This window comes from Chelonia mydas, chromosome 15 (assembly GCF_015237465.2).
Source record: "Chelonia mydas isolate rCheMyd1 chromosome 15, rCheMyd1.pri.v2, whole genome shotgun sequence".
Taxonomy (NCBI): Eukaryota; Metazoa; Chordata; order Testudines; family Cheloniidae; genus Chelonia; species Chelonia mydas.
The window spans coordinates 2,109,811-2,131,441 of NC_057856.1; the positions used below are offsets into that span (position 1 = coordinate 2,109,811).

At 51.9% G+C, this 21,631-nt stretch overlaps 1 protein-coding gene across 1 annotated transcript; it reads left to right on the forward strand.

Moving 5' to 3' along the window:
• The first annotated feature begins 1,510 nt into the window (after positions 1-1,510).
• LOC102933839 lies at positions 1,511-21,631 on the forward strand. The gene is given in 4 exon segments (XM_027833005.3): positions 1,511-2,795; positions 18,403-18,472; positions 18,475-18,526; positions 20,326-21,631. Coding segments are annotated over 4 exon segments (1,245 nt in total). The 5' UTR covers positions 1,511-1,943; the 3' UTR covers positions 20,597-21,631.

The window sequence follows — 21,631 nt, forward strand, 5'->3', positions numbered from 1 at the left end:
GCTGCCCATAATACACCGCTCCCAATGCAGCTGTAACTGTGGCCACACTAGGGCCCTTTCAGCTCTGTGTGGACAGACTGGAGCACTTTCCCGAGCGTGCTCTCCGAAGGCTGGTTTAACCCCAAGCGCTCTACCGCTGCAAGTGTAGACGAGCCCTTAGATTTCACCAGCCAAGTATCCAGTATGACCTCCTTAAGCACCACCAGCCTCGCTATGGAGACACAGACAGTCCCCCGGGGTACTGTGGGCAGCCTTGCCACCCAGACGAGCCTGCCTTGCTGATAGATGGCGCCTTGCACCAAAAATCACAAGTCGGGTTACTCGCTATCACTTACCCCAAGTCAAGTTCTTTCCTATCAAGCCTTTCTATTCCCTTCCCCCAGAGTTCCCCCGGGTGCAACACTTGTTCCCCCAGCCTCCTCTTCATGAGTGTGGGGCTTTGTCCTTTGAGGTTTCACAAGGGCTCATTTGGTTTCAATGGGCCTCCTGTGCGCTGGCTGAGTACTTTACATTAATTAATGCTGCTTTCGTGGTTGGTGAGTTACACAACTGCAGCTGTTTCTGATGCAAACACTCCCCAGAGGGGGAGGGGTAGCTCAGTGGTTTGAGCATTGGCCTGTTACACCCAGGGTTGTGAGTTCAATCGTTGAGGGGGCCATTTAGGGATGGGGGGGGAAATGGGGGATTGGTCCTGCTTTGAGCAGGGGGTTGGACTAGATGACCAACCCTGAGATTCTATTCTATGTCTTAGAAGGGCTGTAGCCCATGGTATAAAGTGAGATCACGCCAAGCTTTTCATCAAGTGTAAATACATTCTTGCCAACTTACCATCTCTTTTAACAATGCCAGCACCCAGGGTAGCCTGCCAGCTCTGCATTCTCAGTGAGGCCTAGGGGCTTCGGCATGAGCTAGCAGCTGGCCTGCCCGCAGCCTCACCTTGAGCCTAAGGGGTCTACTCAGGTGCACCCAGGTAAGCATGGGTGGTGGCAGGATGGGGGCTCCAACGGGTAGGTAGCCCTCTCTGAAAAATGTAACCTTGTCTTCTCCGCTCTGACAAGACACAGGGGCTGGGTTCACCTGGGTATGTAAGGGGTTTCTCTGCCATGGTGATTGAGAGAGAAGGGGAGACCAGTGATGCTAGTAACATAATTTTATCAGCTTCCTCCTCCTGGCCTATTGCTTTGCCAAGCGCCCTGTTGCCAGGTCCCTGCCCTGCCCACGCTGCGAGGGTCTACAATTGCTGGGGGGGCGGGGGTGTCATATTGCTGTCCCAGTCCCCCGGGCTTATCAACCCAGCCTGGGCTTTTTGCAAGTTTCCCTCTCTCCATCAGTCTGCTTGGATCTCGGGGCAAAGGCGCTGTGGGGCGGAGAAGGCGCCAGTGGGGCTGGGTTTGGAGTCGCTCCAGCAGAGTTTTGCATCACCATTCACCTGGTGCTTCCCCCCGCTGTGCCAGCCCCCAGCTTTCCCAGCCGGATCCCTTCCCCCTCGCCGGGAACGTGCTCCCGGCCCCAGCCCCTTGCGCGTTTGGACTCGGGCTGGCGAGCAGCAGGCGGCCGTGTTCCGCAGCATGCCCCGATCCGGGCAGCAGCGCTGGGAGGGAGCGAGCCGCGGGCCCGCGGAGCTGCGCTGCCGAGCCCAGGAAGGAGGCGGGCTGAGCGGGGCTGCTTTGGCCAGGGGGCTGCAGGCGGAGGGGTCGGAGCTCGCTGCCGGGGCGCTCCGGGGAGCGGAGGAGCCCGCGGCGCTGGAGGGGCCGAGCGCTCAGGAGGACGCGGGTGTAACGCGCTTGGTTTGGTGACATCCTTGTCCGGCGTCCGCGTCTCCGGGGGTCGGCCCGGCCTTGGGCGAGCTGGGCCTTCCCTGGCTGAGCTGATGCTCCTCTAAAGGGGGGAGCCGGTGGGCACATGCCCTGAGCAAACTTCCGACCAGCAGGAGCGGCAGGGCCATGCAGAGAGCGCCAGGATCGCCTTGCACCGTTGGGGCAGGAACTGCAAAACTGCCGGCCCGAGGGCTGGGGGCCTCCCGCGCCGGACGCATGCCCCAGCGGCTCCCGGGCGTCGTGGGACCATTTTACGGGGGGTTGCTGTTTTCCTGGGGGGGATTCCGGTCTGCCAGCCTGCGGCGAGCAGGGCCCCCGCGGGCGCGGTGGGGAGCTGCCGGGAGAGGTGGAGATCACTGCTCCCGCCGTGGGATCTGCGGTGACACTGAGCGGAGGTTCCCCGTCCCCTCCTGGCTCTGTGTCGGGACCCTCTGGGCCACTCGCTGCAGCCGGCGAGGGGCGAGAGTTACCCAGATTCGCCCTTCGTGGCGGGCCGAGCAGCGCCGCCGGCCGTTCCAGCCCGGCCCTGGTGAGCCCCTCGGCCGGGAGGGGCCTGGCGGATCCGCCCTGGGCACTGAACTCTGCGGAGACACGTCGGAGGAGCGGCCGGCTGGGCTCGGGCGCTGGGCTCGGGCGCTGGGCTCGAACTCCGGCGGCAGCCTGCGGGAAAGTGTCCCTGGGCCGGATCTAACCCCTACCCCCGGCAGCCTCACCTGGCTCCCTGGTCGGGGCGAGGGCGCTGCCCGAGGTACTGCACCTCGATCATGGTGGAGACTTGAAAGTGGCTGTTCTTGGAGCCCCAAGGGTGGGGAAACCGCCATCATCCGCCAGTTCGTGTACAACGACTTCACAGACACATGCCGCCCCGCGGGGCCCCGGGACATCTACAGACCGTCGCTCATCTACAACGGAGACATGTAGGACATGAAGATCATGGACGTCCCCTGCTTCGCTGCCTTCCCAGCAGACAGCTCTCAGGTAGGGGCCCTCTCCCGCCCAGCCAGGCGGCGTGCGCGGCTGGGACTGGGACTCCGCGCGGCTGAGCTCTGCCCAGGCCCGCGGCGGGCGTTGTTGGAGCCATAGGCAGATATTAGAGATGGACTCGCTCTGCTAGGTCCCATCTGGCCCATCCCTCCCATGGTCTGGTGCACGGGTTTCCTGAAGCATGTTTCAAGTGCTTTGTCCAGTCTAGTTTCAAGTGTCTGGAGCAACAGGGTTTCCATCACTTCTTGTGTAGCTAAAAGGGAAGAGTAGGTTGGGGGTGGCCCGGAGAGCAAGGGAGGCTGGTGGAATTGGGGATGCCCTTTGCCCTCTCCATCTAGACCCACCCGTGTATGTTCTGCGGCACACACATTGTAAGTAAATGTTCTTCTCAGGCTGGACACTAGCACACTAAGCCAGGGACCACAGCCTCTCACATCACCTTTCTTTTCATCTATTTAAAGTCACTCTTCTCCGTGTAATTCATACCATTCAACCAAATTCTTTCTCCCTTACACTTCCTATTTGTCCTGATGACCTTGTAATCAATCCTTAAGTGGAGTGGTCCTGGACAGTACTTTGTTCCACCCTACTTCAGCTTCAGAGACTAAAGGAGAACTGCAGTCCATGTGGGTTCATGGGAAATGCTGTCATCCATGGAGATTATTGACATTACTGTTTTAATATGAAGTTCACTATGTGTTTGGTTCCAAACAGTAGGGAAAGGTGGTTGTTTTGGGTATGAATGAACAAATCCTAAATTCGCATGCCAAACAGGGATGTGCTGAATGTTTGCCATATCAAATTCCTGTACCAAATGGTGTGTACACACATGCAAGCATTCACCTACACACACACACATGCATACAAGCTGCAAAGTCACATGTATTACTGTTCCTATCATTAACCCTTTGCTAAATTTACTCACTTTACAACTCATCTTGCTTTGAAAAATCACATCCTAAGGGTTCAGCACACATTCTGGGCAGCATGTAAAGTCATTTGCCCCTACACACACACTCCACAGTCCAGCACACCTTTTAAGAGGACAGTGAGGCTCATATCAGCAATCTGAGTGCACAGAACAAGCAACCAGACACCTTGATCCAATTTTCAAATACAAATGTGTTCAAGGCCCATTCTGGATGAGAAAAACTAGATGAGTGAAATCATAAAACACAACTTTGTTGACTGCATTCATTCAGATTCACGGCTAAAATGGTTTTGAAGACAGAATTAGCAGAGTAAAGAACCGCACAGGGTTCAGGTGTCAAAATCCCCCTGGACAAATTGATCTATAGGATAACATTGGCTAGTCTATTGATCTGTAGAACTATATTGGCCACACCATGTCTGATCTTGCAGAAAAAAGAAGGCAAATTACTCTGCAACCTAAGGACCATTTGGATCTCAGTGAATAGATATGAAACAGGGAGGTCAAAACACATAGGAACCAACCCCTACTCAAGTATCAAAAGGTCACTGCACTCCTCACCTTGACAAGCTTTCTGAACATGATGACAAGTGTTTCATGGAGAGGCAGTCACACCTGAATAATCATCCTTTTGGTGCACAGCTACCAGAGCAACTACTGCATGGCTCCATAACCACCTTCATATCAATCCAGGAGCCATAGAGATTATAGGACGGAGCTGCCCATTAAAAAGCTCTGAAGGTTTCCAGAATAACTAGTCACAGCTGCTTGTGTAACTGCCCATCCCAGTAGGCATGATCTTGTAGGCCTCCAAGACTATGGCAATAAGTACGTGTAATTGGCCCCACATTCATCACTACCTTCAGGCCGGCTTGAAAATCCTTCCCCTTGCCTTGCCTGCCCATTCAGACAAAGTTATCCTCCTGAAACACTCAACAAATTGACTGACTAACCATCTCACTAGTTAGCTGGCCACGTGTAGGTAATAATGTACTTCAGGGATCAGCTATGTTGCCCTTCCTCATATTAAGCAGTACCTGCATCACAAGCAGTTGATCCAAATGGATGGGTTTACTCATGGAGGAAGGCACTGCTCAACAGGGAGGGTTGCAGTATCAGCCCTTTAGAGATTAGACATCAGGTTTCATCTCTGTTTTACAAACAGCACTCACTGAAAAGCAGCCACCCCTGGGGTGACAGGCAGTAATGGTGCCAAAGCAGGGAGATTTTCTGGGGCAAACCACTTTTCTTTTAAGCAAAGTGTCTTGAGCTCATAAACACACAAGCAGAGCAAAACTAACCTTCTGGTCTTAAAGTCCAAAACAGCCCCTGTGATAAGCTTCTGGCACTCTTGTTCTCTCTTTCAAAGATGAAGGGCTTCCAGACACAGCCAGGAAGACAATCTGCCATGCTAAGGGGTGTGCTCTTTCTCTCTGTCTGCTCCACTTACTAATAGAGGACAGTTTTCCTAGCCCATGACATTTTTTTGAGATTTCAAAAATGTCCATTTCACATCAGAGCATGGACTTGAACCTGGGTCTCTTAATGATGATCGATTGGCAATCCCTCGATTCCAGGGTGATCTCTACCACTGATTTACATATGGGTCCTGAGACGACTTGAACCTGGGTCTCTTGCATCCCACATAAATGCCAGAACCACTGGGGGTTTGGCTGTTGTGGAGTGGGTATCTCTCAGTGTCTGCTGTTGGAGCTGTTCCACTTGGTAAAATACGTAAATATTCATTGGGCCTGAAAGAAAGAAAGAGACAGACTCTACAGCCTGGCTTGGAGGAGGAACACGTGAGTGTCTAACCAACTGGCTCGTCTGGAGTGGATCTGTCTCTGGTTTTGACCAGACATTCCATCCTGGACCTGAAAAACCTTCCAGATGAATGTTTCATCAAAACTGATACGTTCCTGTGGAAAGTTACACTTTTTAACAGATCAGCATTTTCCAAGGGACAAAACCATTTAATCATAAAAAGCCTGTCTCTAGTCCCTAAGCCATCAAGTCGGTGCCCCGCCTGCCTAATTGCAGGGAGAGCCAAGAGAATGCAGAAAAGTACTAGCCAGGTACATCATCCCTTTGTAAGAATGACCTCGACGTGTTGAAATATTCAAAGGGCCAGTGACTGGTGCCTGAAATAATGGTAGATTACAGGCGCTCTTTACAGCTGCTTTAAAAGATCCACTCCCAAAAGCCAGCGTGCTCTGCTTTGCAGGCTAACAACATGATTCATCCTGGGCTGCTTAAGGAACTAGCTGGAGCATTCACAGAACCTTTAGCAATTATGGAAGAGAGCTCATGGAGGACGGGTGCGGTACCAGGGGAGGGGAGAAGGACAAACCTAGCACCTATCTTTAAAAAGGGGAACAAAGAAAACCTGGGAAATTATAGACCAGTCAGCCTAACTTCAATACCTGGAAAACCACTGGAACAGATTATGAAACAATCAATTTAAGCACCTAGAGGATAACAGGTTATAAAGAATAGCCAGCATGGATTTGTCAAGAACAATCATACCAAACCAACCTAATTCCCTTCTTGGCAGGGTTACTGGCCTGGTGGAAAGAGGGAAAGCAGTAGACGTGCTAGATCATGATTTTAGTAATGCTTCTGACACAGTCCCACATAACTTTCTCATAAGCAAATGAGGGAAATGTGATCTAGATGAAATTACTATAAGGAGAGTGCAAAACTGGTTGAAAGATCTTAGAGTAGTTATCAATGGTTCACTGTCGAACTGGGAGGGTGTATCTGGTGGGGTCCCAGAGGGGCAGTCCTGGGTCTGGTATGATTCAATATCTTCATTAATGACTTGGACAGTGGAGAGGAAGCTTATAAAATTTGTGGATGACACTAAACTGGGAGGGGTTGCGAGCACTTTGGAGGTCAGGATTAGAATTCAAAACGACCTTGACAAATTAGAGTACCGGTCTGAAATCAACAAGACGAAGTTCAATAAAGACAAGTGCAAACTGCTTCACTTAGGAAGGAAGAATCACATGCACAATGACAAAATGGGGAAAAACTGGCTACGCAGCAGTACTGCTGAGAAGGATCTGGGGGTTCGACTGGATCAGAAAATGAATATAAGTCCCCAGTGTGATGCAGTTGGGAAAAACGCTAATATCATTCTGGGCTGTATTTACAGGAATGTCATATGTAAAACCCAGGAAGTAATTGTCCTGCTCTCCTTGGCACTGGTGAGGCCTCAGCTGGAGTACTATGTCCAGTTCTGGGCATCACACTTTAGGAAAGACATGGACAAATTGGAGAGAGTCCAGAGGAGAGCAACAAAAATGACAAAAGGTTTAGAAAACCTGAGCTGTGAGGAAAGGTTAAAACCCTGGGCCTGTTTAGTCTTGAGAACAGACGACTGAGGGGGACCTGATAAGTCCTCAGACATGGAAGGGCTGTTACAAAGAGGAGGGTGATCAATCATTCTCCATGTCCACTGAAGATAGCACAAGAAGTAACGGGCTTAATATGCAGCAAGGGAGATTTAGATTAGATATTAGGACACTATCAGGAAAACTTTCTAAGCCTAAGGGTAGCTAAGCTCTGGAATGGGCTTCCAAGGGAGGGTGTGGAATCCCCAACATGGAAGGTTTAAGAACAGGCTGGACAAACACCTGTCAGGGATGGGCTCGGTTTACAGGGGCTGCACTTGATGACTTCTTGAGGTCCCTTCCAGCCCGACATTTCTGTGATTCTATGCCACATGCTTGATTTTAGTCCACCAAGTCTTATGTCTTGACTGATGGTTCAATAATGTAATGGTTTATTTGGCCCAATCTAGGCCTTGGTGTTAATGTTTTCGTCAGAGAGGTGCGGGGGAAATTCATTTCCTCATAGATGCAGTATTGTTTCTGACTCTCTGACTGCAGCCCTTTGATCTGCTCATGGATGACTCTGCAGCACCGAGGGGTCAAACCTTGAGGTCTTTTAGAGAATGGGATCCAGGGAGAGAAAACAAACTCCAGACCAAAGGGCTTTCAGGGAGTATGACAGGTTTCAGAGTAACAGCCGTGTTAGTCTGTATTCGTAAAAAGAAAAGGAGTACTTGTGGCACCTTAGAGACTAACCAGTTTCCGATGAAGTGAGCTGTAGCTCACGAAAGCTCATGCTCAAATAAACTGGTTAGTCTCTAAGGTGCCACAAGTACTCCTTTTCTTTTTTCAGGGAGTATGGGTTCTGGCAGATTTATCTCCTCTCCTGGGTCCACTGCAGAGTTTGTTGTTAAGTTTTGAATCATAAAGAATGTTTTAAATCAACAGCCCTGTGAAGTAAGCACTTGGGTAGAGGTGAAAACACAACTGCACAACACACACACACAAGAACAGATTTTTCAAAAGCACAAAGGTCAGCTATGTGTTCAGTTCCCATTTGTGCTTTTGAAAATCTCCAGAGAATACACCTGTGCACACAAACAACACACCTCTACACATGCAAAGGCACACACAACTGGACACTGTCAAATTAGGCCTGAATAAAGACTGGAAGTGGATGGGTCACTACAAAAACTAATTTCCCTCTGCTGATAATCACACCTGCTTGTCAGCTGTTTGAAATGGGCCACCTTGATTACACTGGCCTTATTAGCACTACAAAAGTGATTTTTCCTTCCTTGGTATTCACCCTTCTTGTCAACTGTTGAGAATAGCCCACTTCCACTTTAATTGAATTGGCTCGTTAGCGCTGACCCCCCACTTGGTAAGGCAACTCCCATCTTTTCATGTGCGGTGTATTTATACCTCTCTACTGTATTTTCCACTCCATGCATCTGATGAAGTGGGTTTTAGCCCACGAAAGCTTATGCCCAGATAAATTTGTTAGTCTCTAAGGTGCCACAAGGACTCCTCGTTGTTTTTACAGACAAACTTGTGTGCATTCGCATACGTACACATAAATATGCCCCTGCACCCTGGTGCTGCAAATGTAAATACTTCTTGATTTCTGCAGAAACCTGTAGGCTTCTGATATGTGGGTCCCAGAAAGAGTCTTACCGAGGACAGGATTTTATAGTGCGTGCTTACCAGCTTTAACAAGGCAATAGATCGTTACCGAAGACAATGTCATACATCACTATGTCCCACATCATTCTAAATGTTTTCAAACCATTTCAGTCATCAGACTTCAGTGGGGCGTTTTACTCATCCCCAGATCTGCTACTTTATCCAAACAGAACAATGGGCAAACATTCAAACAGCTCTGCCTGGGCATGAACATAAGTGCTGGAAATTCTATGAGCATTTCTAAAATAATAATAATAAAAAATCTGCTTTGCAGCTTATGTAGATGGTCCCACCCTGGCTTCCATCTAGTTAGTTCACTAAAAGAGAGGTAAGGATGCTAGCACAGCTGCACAAGGCTGCCTGACCCCTGCTGTGTATTGGCTTGTGCCACCCATACTGAAGCCTGCATCGTGCTCTCCTCACTTCTCTTTCTAGCAAGCTCGAGTACAGCTAGCATGCGTATGTCAGACACAAGCTGCTAATCACATCCCCAGCTGCAGGGCAGACTTAACCTAAGGCCCTGCTTTCAGTGGCTTGTCACCTTCTGAGACTACCTTGCCTTTGAGGCTAATATTTCTTCTGCTTGTTCTCAACCCTTGGAGGCCGAAGTCCCTGAGCTAGCCTTGAAGGTACTGGGGACCTACTGGGTCAAGGTTGAGGAATATTGATGGAAGCATGAGTCTCAAATAAAGCCCACTGAAGTCCAGGCGAGTCTTCCTGTTGATGTCAGCTGACTTTGGCTCAGGCCCTGTGTACCTGCACGGGTGCTGCACCCACGGTGTACTTGCACACAGGCCGCCAGCCTCCAAGGGTGAATTTCACCAGCACATAAATCCTTCTAATGGAAATGATCAGGTACTAATGCAGAGAGTGGACTAGATGATACATCTGAGGGAAAGGAGCAGAAGAAGACTCCACCGATTGGAAGGCATGAGATGCACTGTCCTAGGGATGGGGTTCCACGACCACCACTCCCAGGAGAAGGAGGAGGGTAGTGGTGGTCAGGGACTCCCTCCTCAGGGGGACTGAGTCAGCATCTGCCATCCTGACTGGGAAAGCCAAGAAGTGTACTGCTTGCCAGGAGCTAGGATTCACGATGTGGTGGAGAGACTGCCAAGACTCATCAAGCCCTCGGATCGCTACCCCTTCCTGCTTCTTCATGTGGGCACCAGTGATCCTGTCAAGAATGACCTTGATGGATCCCTGCAGACTACGTGGCTCTGGGAAGAAAGATAAAGGAGTTTGAAGCACAAGTGGTGGTCTCGTCCATCCTCCCTGTGGAAGGAAAAGGCCCAGGTAGAGACCGTCGAATCGTGGAAGTCAACGAATGGCTACGCAGGTGGTGTCGGAGAGAAGGCTTTGGATTCTTTGACCATGGGATGGTGTTCCAAGAAGAAGGATTGCTAGGCTGAGACGGTCTCCACCTAACAAAGAGAGGGAAGAGCATCTTCGCAAGCAGGCTGGCTAACCTAGTGAGGAGGGCTTTAAACTAGGTTCACCGGGGGAAGGAGACCAAAGCCCTGAGGTAAGTGGGGAAGTGGGATACCAGGAGGAAGCATGAGCAGGAGAGCTCAAGAGGGGAGGACTCCTGCCTCATACTGAGAAAGCAGGATGATCAGCGAGTTATATTAAGTGCCTATACATAAATGCAAGAAGCCTGGGAAAAAAACAGGGAGAACTGGAAGTCCTGGCACAGTCAAGGAATTATGATGTGATTGGAGTAACAGAGACTTGGTGGGATAACTCACATGACTGGAGTACTGTCATGGATGGATACAAACTGTTCAGGAAGGACAGGCAGGGCAGAAAAGGTGGGGAAGTTGCATTGTATGTAAGGGAGCAGTATGACTGCTCAGAGCTCTGGTATGAAACTGCAGAAAAACCTGAGAGTCTCTGGATTAAGTTTAGAAGTATGAGCAACAAGGGTGATGTCGTGGTGGGAGTCTGCTACAGACCACCAGACCAAGGGGATGAGGTGGACGAGGCTTTCTTTAGGCAACTAACAGAAGTTACTAGATCACGGTCCTGGTTCACATGGGGGACTTCAATCACCCTGATATCTGCTGGGAGAGCAATACAGTGGTGCACAGACAATCCAGGAAGTTTTTGGAAAGGGTAGGAGACAATTTCCTGGTGCAAGTGCTGGAGGAACCAACTAGGGGCAGAGCTCTTCTTGACCTGCTGCTCACAAACCAGGAAGAATTAGTAGGGGAAGCAAAAGTGGATGGGAACCTGGGAGGCAGTGACCATGAGATGGTCGAATTCAGGATCCTGACACAGGAAGGAAAGGAGAGCAGCAGAATACGGACCCTGGACTTCAGAAAAGCAGACTTTGACTCCCTCAGGGAACTGATGGGCAGGATCCCCTGGGAGAATAACATGAGCGGGAAAGGAGTCCAGGAGAGCTGGCTGTATTTTAAAGAATCCTATTGAGGTTACAGGGACAAACCATCCTGATGTGTAGAAAGAATAGTAAATATGGCAGGAGACCAGCTTGGCTCAACAGTGAAATCCTTGCTGATCTTAAACACAAAAAAGAAGCTTACAAGAAGTGGAAGATTGCACAAATGACCAGGGAGGAGGATAAAAATATTGCTCGGGGATGCAGGAGTGAAATCAGGAAGGCCAAATCACACTTGGAGTTGCAGCTAGCAAGAGATGTTAAGAGTAACAAGAAGGGTTTCTACAGATATGTTAGCAACAAGAAGAAAGTCAAGGAAAATGTGGGCCCCTTACTGAATGAGGGAGACAACCCAGTGATAGAGGATGTGGAAAAAGCTAATGTACTTGTTGGATCATATTAAAGAAGTTCTGTATTAAAATCACAAATGAGTTTGATTTCCCATAGTTTAAATTCCAGGGTATTACTAATTAAGAGGTCTCTTGGTTTTTGGTACTGTTTCTCTCCCTCTGTGTGTGAAACTTGCAAGCTGCTAATTGTGTTAGTACATTCTAAGACAGAGTCTGTTCTCAAAGCAATTCACAGAGACTCAAAGCAATACTCTAACAACAGAAACAGCACCCAGAGACTCCCCGCCATTTTGTTGTATTAACAATTGTGATTAAAATAGAGATAGAGGATGTATGTGGATGGATGCTTGGTGTGGATAATAACTGAATGATCAGGGAGGTGCCAGCCTAAGAATCCAGTGTCCATCGGCTGAAGAAGGCGTCAAGTGGAAATAACCAGAGGACCCCCGGAGGGCAGACTGGAATCCACCCAACAGCCTCAAGAATGGGAGAACCAAAGAACAAGATAACATCTTGGAGCCGTCAGGAATGTGCCATCTGCTGATTGATTCAGCAACAGCATGATGAAGCAATTCCCATAGACTGGCATAGGAAGAAATTCCTATAAAAATAGACTCTAAAAAGTGAGAACTTTGGGGGTCTGATTCTGCAAACCAACTTCCAGGAGCATCAGATGAGCATCTGACAAGGCCCTGCTCCCTCCTCATGTCCAGGCCACCTGGCCAGTGGCTTGGCATGAGCAACTCTAAGGCTGGTAACTATGATAACAACTTTGCAGAACCTGTGTGTGTGTGTTTGTATGAATGAATGTGTGAATAAATATGAGATTGAATGGAATGTTATAGCTATAACTAACTGCTTACTATGATTCTTTCTGTATTCACAATAAATGTGGTATTTTGCCTTTTTCCCTTTAATAAGATCCTGCTGGTTTTTATTTTATTGGTATAACATACTCAACCCTTTTTTTGCCTCTGTCTTCATGAACAAAGTCAGCTCCCAGACCACTGCATTGGGCAGCACAGCCTGGGGAGGAGGTGACCAGCCCTCTGTGGAGAAAGAAGTGGTTCGGGACTATTTAGAAAAGCTGGACGAGCACAAGTCCATGGGGCCGGATGCGCTGCATCCAAAGGTGCTAAAGGAGTTGGCGGATGTGATTGCAGAGCCATTGGCCATTATCTTTGAAAACTCATGGCGATCGGGGAAGGTCCCGGATGACTGGAAAAAGGCTAATGTAGTGCCCATCTTTAAAAAAGGGAAGGAGGAGGATCTGCTGAACTACAGGCCAGTCAGCCTCACCGCAGTCCCCGGAAAAATCATGGAGCAGGTCCTCAAGGAATCAATTTTGAAGCACTTAGAGGAGAGGAAAGTGATCAGGAACAATCAGCATGGATTCACCAAGGGCAAGTCATGCCTGACTAACCTAATTGCCTTCTATGATGAGATAACTGGCTCTGTGGATGAGGGGAAAGCAGTGGACGTGTTATTCCTTGACTTTAGCAAAGCTTTTGATACGGTCTCCCACAGTATTCTTGCCAGCAAGTTAAAGTATGGGCTCGATGAATGGATTATAAGGTGGATAGAAACTGGCTAGATCATCGGGCTCAACAGGTAGTGATCAATGGCTCCATGTCTAGTTGGCAGCCGGTGTCAAGCGGAGTGCCCCAAGGGTTGGTCTTGAGACTGGTTTTGTTCAATATCTTCATAAACGATCTGGAGGATGGTGTGAATTGCACCCTCAGCAAGTTTGCAGATGACACTAAACTGGGAGGAGTGGTAGATATGCTGGAGGGTAGGGATAGGATACAGAGGGACCTAGAGAAATTGGAGGATTGGGCCAAAAGAAATCTGATGAGGTTCAACAAGGACAAGTGCAGAGTCCTGCACTTAGGACGGAAGAATCCCATGCACCGCTACAGACTAGGGACTGGGTGGCTAGGCAGCAGTTGTGCAGAAAAGGACCTAGGGGTTACAGTGGACGAGAAACTGGATATGAGTCAACAGTGTGCCCTTGTTGCCAAGAAGGCCAATGGCATTTTGGGCTGTATAAGAAGGAGCATTGCCAGCAGATCGAGGGACGTGATCGTTCCCCTCTATTCGACATTGGTGAGGCCTCATCTGGAGTCCTGTGTCCAGTTTTGGGCCCCACACTACAAGAAGGATGTGGAAAAATTGGAAAGCGTCCAGCGGAGAGCAACAAAAATGATTAGGGGTCTGGAACACATGAGTTATGAGGAGAGGCTGAGGGAACTGGGATTGTTTAGTCTGCAGAAGAGAAGAATGAGGGGGGATTTGATAGCTGCTTTCAACTACCTGAAAGGGGGTTCCAAAGAGGATGGATCTGGACTTTTCTGTGGTAGCAGATGACAGAGCAAGGAGTAATGGTCTCAAGTTGTAGTAGGGGAGGTTTAGGTTGGATATTAGGAAAAACTTTTTCACTAGGAGGGTGGTGAAACACTGGAATGCGTTACCTAGGGAGGTGGTGGAATCTCCTTCCTTAGAGGTTTTTAAGATCAAGTTTGACAAAGCCCTGGCTGGGATGATTTAGTTGAGGATTGGTCCTGCTTTGAGCAGGGGGTTGGACTAGCTGACCTCCTAAGGTCCCTTCCAACCCTGATATTCCATGATTCTATGATCATAAGAAACCCCTTAACTGACCCAGAGTCTCGACTGACTGTACATCTCAGTCAGGCTTCCCTGGCTCGGCAGCTGCTTTGACCCCTCCCAAACCAGTGGTAGGGAGAGGGGACCTCCCCTTTGGCTGTGAGTTTTAGTGGTGGTGTTGTTTGTTTTAAAATTGGAAATCAGTGTGAGAATCCATCATGCCTAGTGAGTAAGTAGGCTAGAAAAACCCACTGCTGGGCACCAGCCGCAGAGCCAGAGCAGAGTTGGGGGGGAATGAAGGGCTGGTCAGCAGGAATGAGGGAAGGGGAGCCACCACGTTAATAGACATAAAGGCCTTACTTATTACCAGGCCCTGGTGGGGAAAAACAATGCACTAAAATGGTCTGCATGGGGCTATCATTCTGTCTTCCAGGTGCCTGTGAGATGAACAAACCATTCCAGCTCCATTCTCATTGCTAGCCCCCCTCAGCAGGATTATTGCTTCATTATGGACATGCAGGGAAAATAACTCTCTTCTTTGCATCTGGGGCATAGGAGGGTATTTTCCTGCTCCCACCGGGGCTGGAGCATGTTTCATGGCTCTGATTAACAGGAGGCTTTCCCCATTCCCTGAGGAGCTGCTTTATTATTATAACTCCTTTCAGCAAAATTTGAGTCCTTGTCTGATCCTTCACTAAAAAGGCTTCTCCACAAATAGAAACACCATGGCGTATGGTAGAGGGATTTGCTTTACCACCAAGTTTATTAAAATATATACGTGTTTTCTCCAGGTATTTGCTGCAGTGAATGTCAATGCACAAAAGCAAGCTGGAGTTTGCCTTGCATAGCTTCCTCTGAGGGTGCAGGATGGGAGGTGGGTTATGCCCAGCTGGGTGCAAGGGCCAGCATATACCTGTCTGAACTCCAAAGCCAAGCTGTGTCTGTTCAGTACCTGAATGGGAGACCTCACAGTGGTGCTGGTGCGTCAGTAGATGGCGCTTTCACCTCTGAGCTGGTCTGGAACCAGCTGGGCACAGGGGCTGCTGTGGAAGCTACAGATGGATGAGATGTAAAACTGAGCCCCTGGCTGCTTGTGGTCACTACAGATCCCCTAGTTCTTTCTCTAGGAGCTGGCCTGTTAATCCTGACGTCCTGGGCTGTCTACACTCTGCCTCTCTGAAAGCCACCTGCAGTTTCATTGGATACAGGATTCTTCTACACTTCCTGTCCTAAACTGGTTGTGATAGTGCTGTGTTAATTAACCAGCTGTCATGATCCACCCACCAAGCAGCTGCATTTCAGTAGTGGCTGTTGTGATTCCTGGGCCTAGTCTGTAACGTATTCAGAGACTCTTGGGTTAAGAAAATGCAACAGGCAGCATTGTCCTTCCACAGAAGCCAGGGGAGGTGCTGAAGGGACCGGGGTTGGGCTGCTTGCCGGGGCAGCAAGAAGAGAGCAGGCTGATGAAATGGGAGCTGGGGCAGGTCACTTGACTTCAGGTCACTTCTAGATGCAGCCTCACAATTCCAGCTATGCCCAGAGAAAGTTATTACCGGGTTTCAGGGAACAGACGGTTACCCTGGCATTAGGCACCTGTGGGAAGCAAAAGCCTGAATTAGCTGCAAACCAGAGATGTGTATGTATCAGCCATCTGCTCTGTGCCTTCTGCGGGGAGCTGTCTGGGAAGAGGAGGGTCGGACTCGGAAGGGGCTCAGGCCTCTCCCTGCAGGCTTCGTCGCACACGCCGAACTCAAATGAGGACTCACGTTTCCTTTCATTGTCACTGTCATTGTCACCGTTTTCAGGCATTGGGGGCCATTTGACAGCTGGGAGAATAGGGCCTGTATGCCCCCACTCTTGCGTATTTCCTTAGAAGGCAGAGACTGGCCTGACCATCAAGAATGGATGGAAACCGGGTGTCCAGGCATCTGAGCTTAACTTGGCTTGGCAAGGGGCCATGGGGGCAGCAATGTTGGTAAGCAGTGGCCAGCTGCCCCTTGTGATGAAGGGAGCTTGGAGAGGGGCAGGAGCCCCCCCATGATTCTGCTGCCCCCAAAACCCCTCACCACACCGACCCAGAGGTGGAAGGCCCCTTACACAGGAGTGATGCCTGAGATCCCCACTTGGGCCTTCTACTCTCTGCTAGTCCCAGGGCCCTTCACCTTGGAGGTAAGTGGAAAGGGCTCCCACCACGACGGGACAGGCTTCAGGCCTATGTGGCTCATTTGGCAGCAGGGGCTGGAGAGCCAAGGCATACAGCTTCCCAGTCAGTGACTAGACCCTGCCTGGCTTGATGCTGGTCCTTTGCTCCCTTCCTCGCTCTAGGTTTATTTAAAGGGTCAATCTCTTCCTCATGAGGTCACCCATTTAGTAGCCTCCTCCTTACCCCATCATGGGAAATGCTCTTGAAGAGACAGGATAATGCCACCAGGGCAATGTCTCTCAACCTTTTGCAACCCTCTGTGGGTCATGCCCCGCAGGCTGAGAATGCCTGCAGAGAGGAGAAGCATCACTGAGTGCAGGAGGTTAGACTTGATAACCCATATGACACTTCCCAACTTCTACTTTCCATGGCTCATCCCACTGCTCTTTTGGGAAGCTGAGTTTTGTTCTGCATTCTGGTTTCCCGTCCTTTGTCCGTGGTGATAGGCTGGGCCATGCTTAGGGAGATGTTCTCCAGGGCCCAGCTGAATCCATTTCTATGGTTGCAATGCCCCTTGAATTGTTTCCCAAAGTCAAGAAGGACAGGCAAGCTAGGCCAAGTGAGTTCCAAGCAGTCTGTGCCCCATAACACACTTTCCTGGGCAGCACGGACAGCCCTAGTCATGATCGTTGAAAGAATTAAAGGCAACATCATGCTGAGTCTTCATCCATCCAATGAAATTTCTGATTAAAAGCACTGGTTTGAAAGTAGATGTGCATTTCTCATCTCTTCCCCTGATCTTCAAGGAGCCTCTAATTGAGTTTGAGTTGATTTCCTACCTTCTACGCCACCATCAGGGAGAATATTCTCTCTGAAGAACCTGATACGTCACAGTTGGTAGTGCCTCTTACTGGAGCAGCTTAGACCATCTGCTGCTCCTGGGGCTGGGGTTTGCGTGGCTGCACATGGCCACCTCTAAGCACATGGGCGTGTTTCTGGGCAAGAAAAAAACCAATTGAACTCAGCTGCTGCTGATTGCATTTGGAGCCGCCCTGTTCAAGGGGGCAGAGTTAGATTCACAAAGTGAGGTTTTTTATTAACAGCTAAAGCCAACAACATGAGCAAACTGAAAAGGAACATCCTAACTCCTGCCACGCGCCCCTGACGCAACCCCCTCTGGCAAACTCAGCAGGTGTAAATCAGTGCACAGGTCCCCAACTGGTGTGATTCAATGCTGATTTATACCAGTTGAGGCCTGGAGCCAAAATCATTACATCATCAGAACAAACTTTCATTGGCTGAACACATCCCTGAGGGCAGAAAACTCTTATCTAACAATAAAGCAGGGTGATGTTTTTCAGACCGAACAGTGTTTGCTGGAAACAGCTGATGTGACAAACGTTCCATGGGAATGTGTTGATTCCATCGAAACTTTGGGAAGCCAGGCAGGCAGGTCGGTTGATCAGGTGTCCTGGCTGGCTGGCTGATAGGTGGACGGCCTGACCAGCTCCATGGATGGCCTGGTCGCCAGCCCTGCTGCCCAGCTCCCGAGCATAGTGGCCACTGGAATTTCTGGGATGTTGACATGTTGTTCCAATAGGAAATGAAACATCAACACCCCAGGATTTCCCAGAAAACGGGACTTCCCCTTTCCAGCCAGCTCTGATAGCAACTCCTGAGAGCAGCTCAGTGGTTGGGCAGGTGTCCCAAACATGCAGGTAGGTGTGGGGTTTGCACGCACGTGCCGCTGTGACAGGGTAGGGAGGGGAGCCCAGGGCAGGGGCTGGGCCACTCTCATGAGTCAATAAGGGAGTGGCTAATGGTTCCCCCGCCCCACCCCCATGAATCTCAGCCTGGGACCGTCCCCCTGGCCTGGGCAATTCAGTCTCCAAACAACACCCACCCCCTTCCCAACAGCCCCCGACACTGATGGGTGAGAGGGTCTAAGCAATCCTGGGCTCCCACGCTGCCCACAACCCTCAGCCGTCCTTTCTGAGAGCTGAGGAGATCTTGGTCTCCTCCCCTTCGCTTGTTGAAGCCTCCCTGCCCCACAGTTGCCTTGCAGGCAGGACCTCCAGTGGTGGGGTGGAGGCTGATGGGATGGCTCTCCTGCCCCCCTCCCCCGAGCAGCCTGCACTCTCCCTCCCCCAGGAGTGGTCGGACCTGAAGTGCCATGGGCTGAGGAACACCAGCGCCTACGTGCTGGTGTATGATACCTGCACCCCAAGAGCTTCGAGTACGTGAAGATGATCCAGCAGCAGGTCATGGAGAACAGGTGAGGGTGGGGTGGGAAGGGGGGAGGCAGCTGCCAGCCAGGGGCTGGGGAAGCTGGGTGCCCCCCATGGCTCCATTTGAGCTCCCAGAGGGAGTGGGGGAAAGGGAAGGGCCACAGATCCCGGGAGTTCCTCAGTGCTTAATTTGAAATGAAAAATATACCGGGGCTCATTTTAGCGCCCGGGGCGAGCAAGCATATCTGCACCCCTAGAGGTAATGGGGGGGGACATGCAGAGTCACGTGTCATCTGTCACCCCCCCCCATCTCGCCCCCCCCTCCCAGCTTTCTGCCTTCCATTTAGCACAGAGGATTCAAACCAGAGATGACCTGTGCATGCTGCCTGGGGGGGCACAACCCTGGAACTGCTCAAGTCATGCCTCCCGCGGGCAGCCCCTCCCTCCCAGAAAGCAGCGGCCCCTCCCTACAGCTTCCAGCTGTTCCTCCGTCCTCTGCCTCTCCCTGCCTGGCGCAGCTCGCCAGCTCAGCTGCCCCGCAGGGAAGGGGCCCAGCCACCCCATGTGCCCAAGCAATCGGGGGAGGCATGTCATTCTGCATGCCCCCCACAAGCCTCCCCTCCGTTTCAAACTGTCGGCTCCTGCCAGAAACCAGTGGGAAGCTGGTGGGAGCTGCTCTGGTCCCTGGTTCTCTGCACTGCGGGAGCTGGGGTGCAGCCTGGCTGCCCTCCCTGCCCAACTCCCCCACCGGCAGCCCCCACCCCCCCCAGCACCTGCTGTGATCAGCTGTTTTGTGGCATGCTGGAGAGGAGAGGAGCAGGGATGGGGCGCACCTGGGGGAGTGGGTGGAACTGGGCGGGAAGGGGCAGGAAGAGGCGGGGGGGTGGGGAGCTTCCGGAAGGACGGGGGCAGAGCAGGGGATTGAGCACCCCCGGAGCCCAGAGGAAGCCGACACCTGCTCCCCAAGCCAGCTGCCTCTGCACAGCTGGGCGCTCCCCAGGCCAGGTGGCAACACAGCTCTGAGCTCTGCCCCAGCGCACTCCCAAAGGAGCCTGGTACTGGCCAGCAATGCCCTCTGGAGCCGGCCCCTGCCTGCAGAGCCTGGCTGCCAGGAGATGTTCCTCAAGGCACTCGCTTGCCACTGGCCAGTGCTCCTGGCTCTGCTGCCTTCAGAGCTGGGTGGCTGGAGAACAGCAGTTGCTGGCCGGGAGCCCCGCGGTGCCGTGGCTATGAACTGCTAAGATTAAAAGTGCTGGGAAGCCCTGGCACAAAATAAGCACCGGGGATCCTCTTCCTGGGGTGACGCCACCAGCCCTAAACTCAGAGGCTTCTGATCTCTGCATCCGGAGACCTGGCCAAACCTCCCTTGTCTGCATCTAGCTCCAGGGCAGATCCATCTCCTTGGTCAGGCTGGCCGTGGGCCGAGACTCAGACGTCAGAATTAGCTCATTCACTTTGGGTGCTGGGGGATCACAGGTGGGTCCCGCAATTTATGGGGGGTGCAGATACTCCTAGTTCACCATCCTGGCTGGAGGGAAGAGGAGAGAAACTCTGGCTCCAGGAGGGGAGGTGGCTCTGTTTGGACAACAAGCTAGAGTCAGATGAGGGCGGTTGTGTAAAGACCTGTAAATAACAGCACATCACGGCTGGTGCTGAGGCCAGCTAGGGATGGGAGTGGGCAGGCCCCTAGCACAGTTTACACTGGCTACTGGAAGTCCTCGCCTCCCCCTCGCCAGGGCTGGCCACAGCTTTTGCTTGGGGCAGTCAGTCACTCCCCATGAGGCGTCTCTCAGACTGCTCCTGCCCCAGGCAGCACTCCCTGATCTATGGGTCCTTTCTCCCACAGGGCAGGTGGCACCCGGGAGGCCCCCATCATCGTGGTGGGGAACAAGCGGGACCAGCAGAAGCAGCGCTTCATGCCGCGTCGGACGGTCTCGGTGCTGGTGAAGAAGAGCTGGAAGTGCGGCTACATGGAGTGCTCTGCCAAGTACAAGTGGCACGTTGTCCTGCTCTTCAAGGAGATGCTGAGCAGCGTGCTGGCCCGGGGCTGCAAACACCACCACTCCACTGTGCGCCTCCAGGGGGCGCTGCGCACAACCAGATGCAGCCTCATGTGAGACATGCTGCCAGCCACCTCCAGGGGGTGCTCCCTCTGCTCTGGGCGTAGAGTGGGGCGGGTTGGGAACTGGTTACCCATCGCCACCTGAAATGGGCTCTGTGTGCAGAGGGGACCCTCCCACCACCACCTCGCCTCTCCTGGCGCCAGGGGTTCCACTGTGTCATCGTTCTGGGCACCTGTGCCCCAGCTTCTCAGGGACTGAGCACATGCTGCAGGCTCCGGAGCAGATGAGAACGGAGATGACCTGAGCGTGGTTGCGGTCCTCCTTATTTAAATGTGAATCCCAGAGCTGGCTTATGGTGCTGATGCGGGGCAGTGCAGGGGGGTGCTGAGGTTGCAGATATGATGGGGACAGAGAGTGGGGGGGGATGTGATCTGCTCACCCCCCTACCCTAAAGCTGTAGCACCGAAAGGAGCTCAGGTCAGGTGCACGAGCGGTTGCGAAGGTGATGGCCTGACAGAGAGCGGTTCAGGCCCAGGGCGTGGGGGAGGGTGGCGGCGTAGGGGAAATCTTCGGTGTGCCATCTTGAAACGCCCAAAGAACTGGGAATCCATCTCGTCTGCCCTTCTCCCCCCTCCAGCCAGCACAGCGGAGGGAAGGGGCTGCCCTTTGGAGTGGCAGAGTCTGGCGGTGTGGGCCGGCTGCTGCAGCCATGGGCGAGCACAGCGGGCACCTCAGAGGAGTACGCTGAGCACCGCACTTGTTCGCCCCCCCCGAGTCATTGCTAGGCAGAGCCATCAGCGCCGGACCCCGAGGTCCCTCCTCACCTGGGGGTGCCACCTTCCTGGCCGAGGCCGGAGCTGTCCTGGCATCGCGAGGGGCCCCAGAGCTGCAGGGCGGGGACGCGGTCCATGGAGCCTCCATCCTCGTCCCTGGGCCCCATCCTAGGGGAGGGAACGTACCCGCCGTCACCGCACCCTGCCGGGCCTTTACTCACCGTATAGCACCGGTTCCGAGTCCTTTGGTTCACCTCGGCTTCCCCGCGTTGCCAACGGTTGGTGGTTTTAATAAATACCCTGGTTGTTTACACCC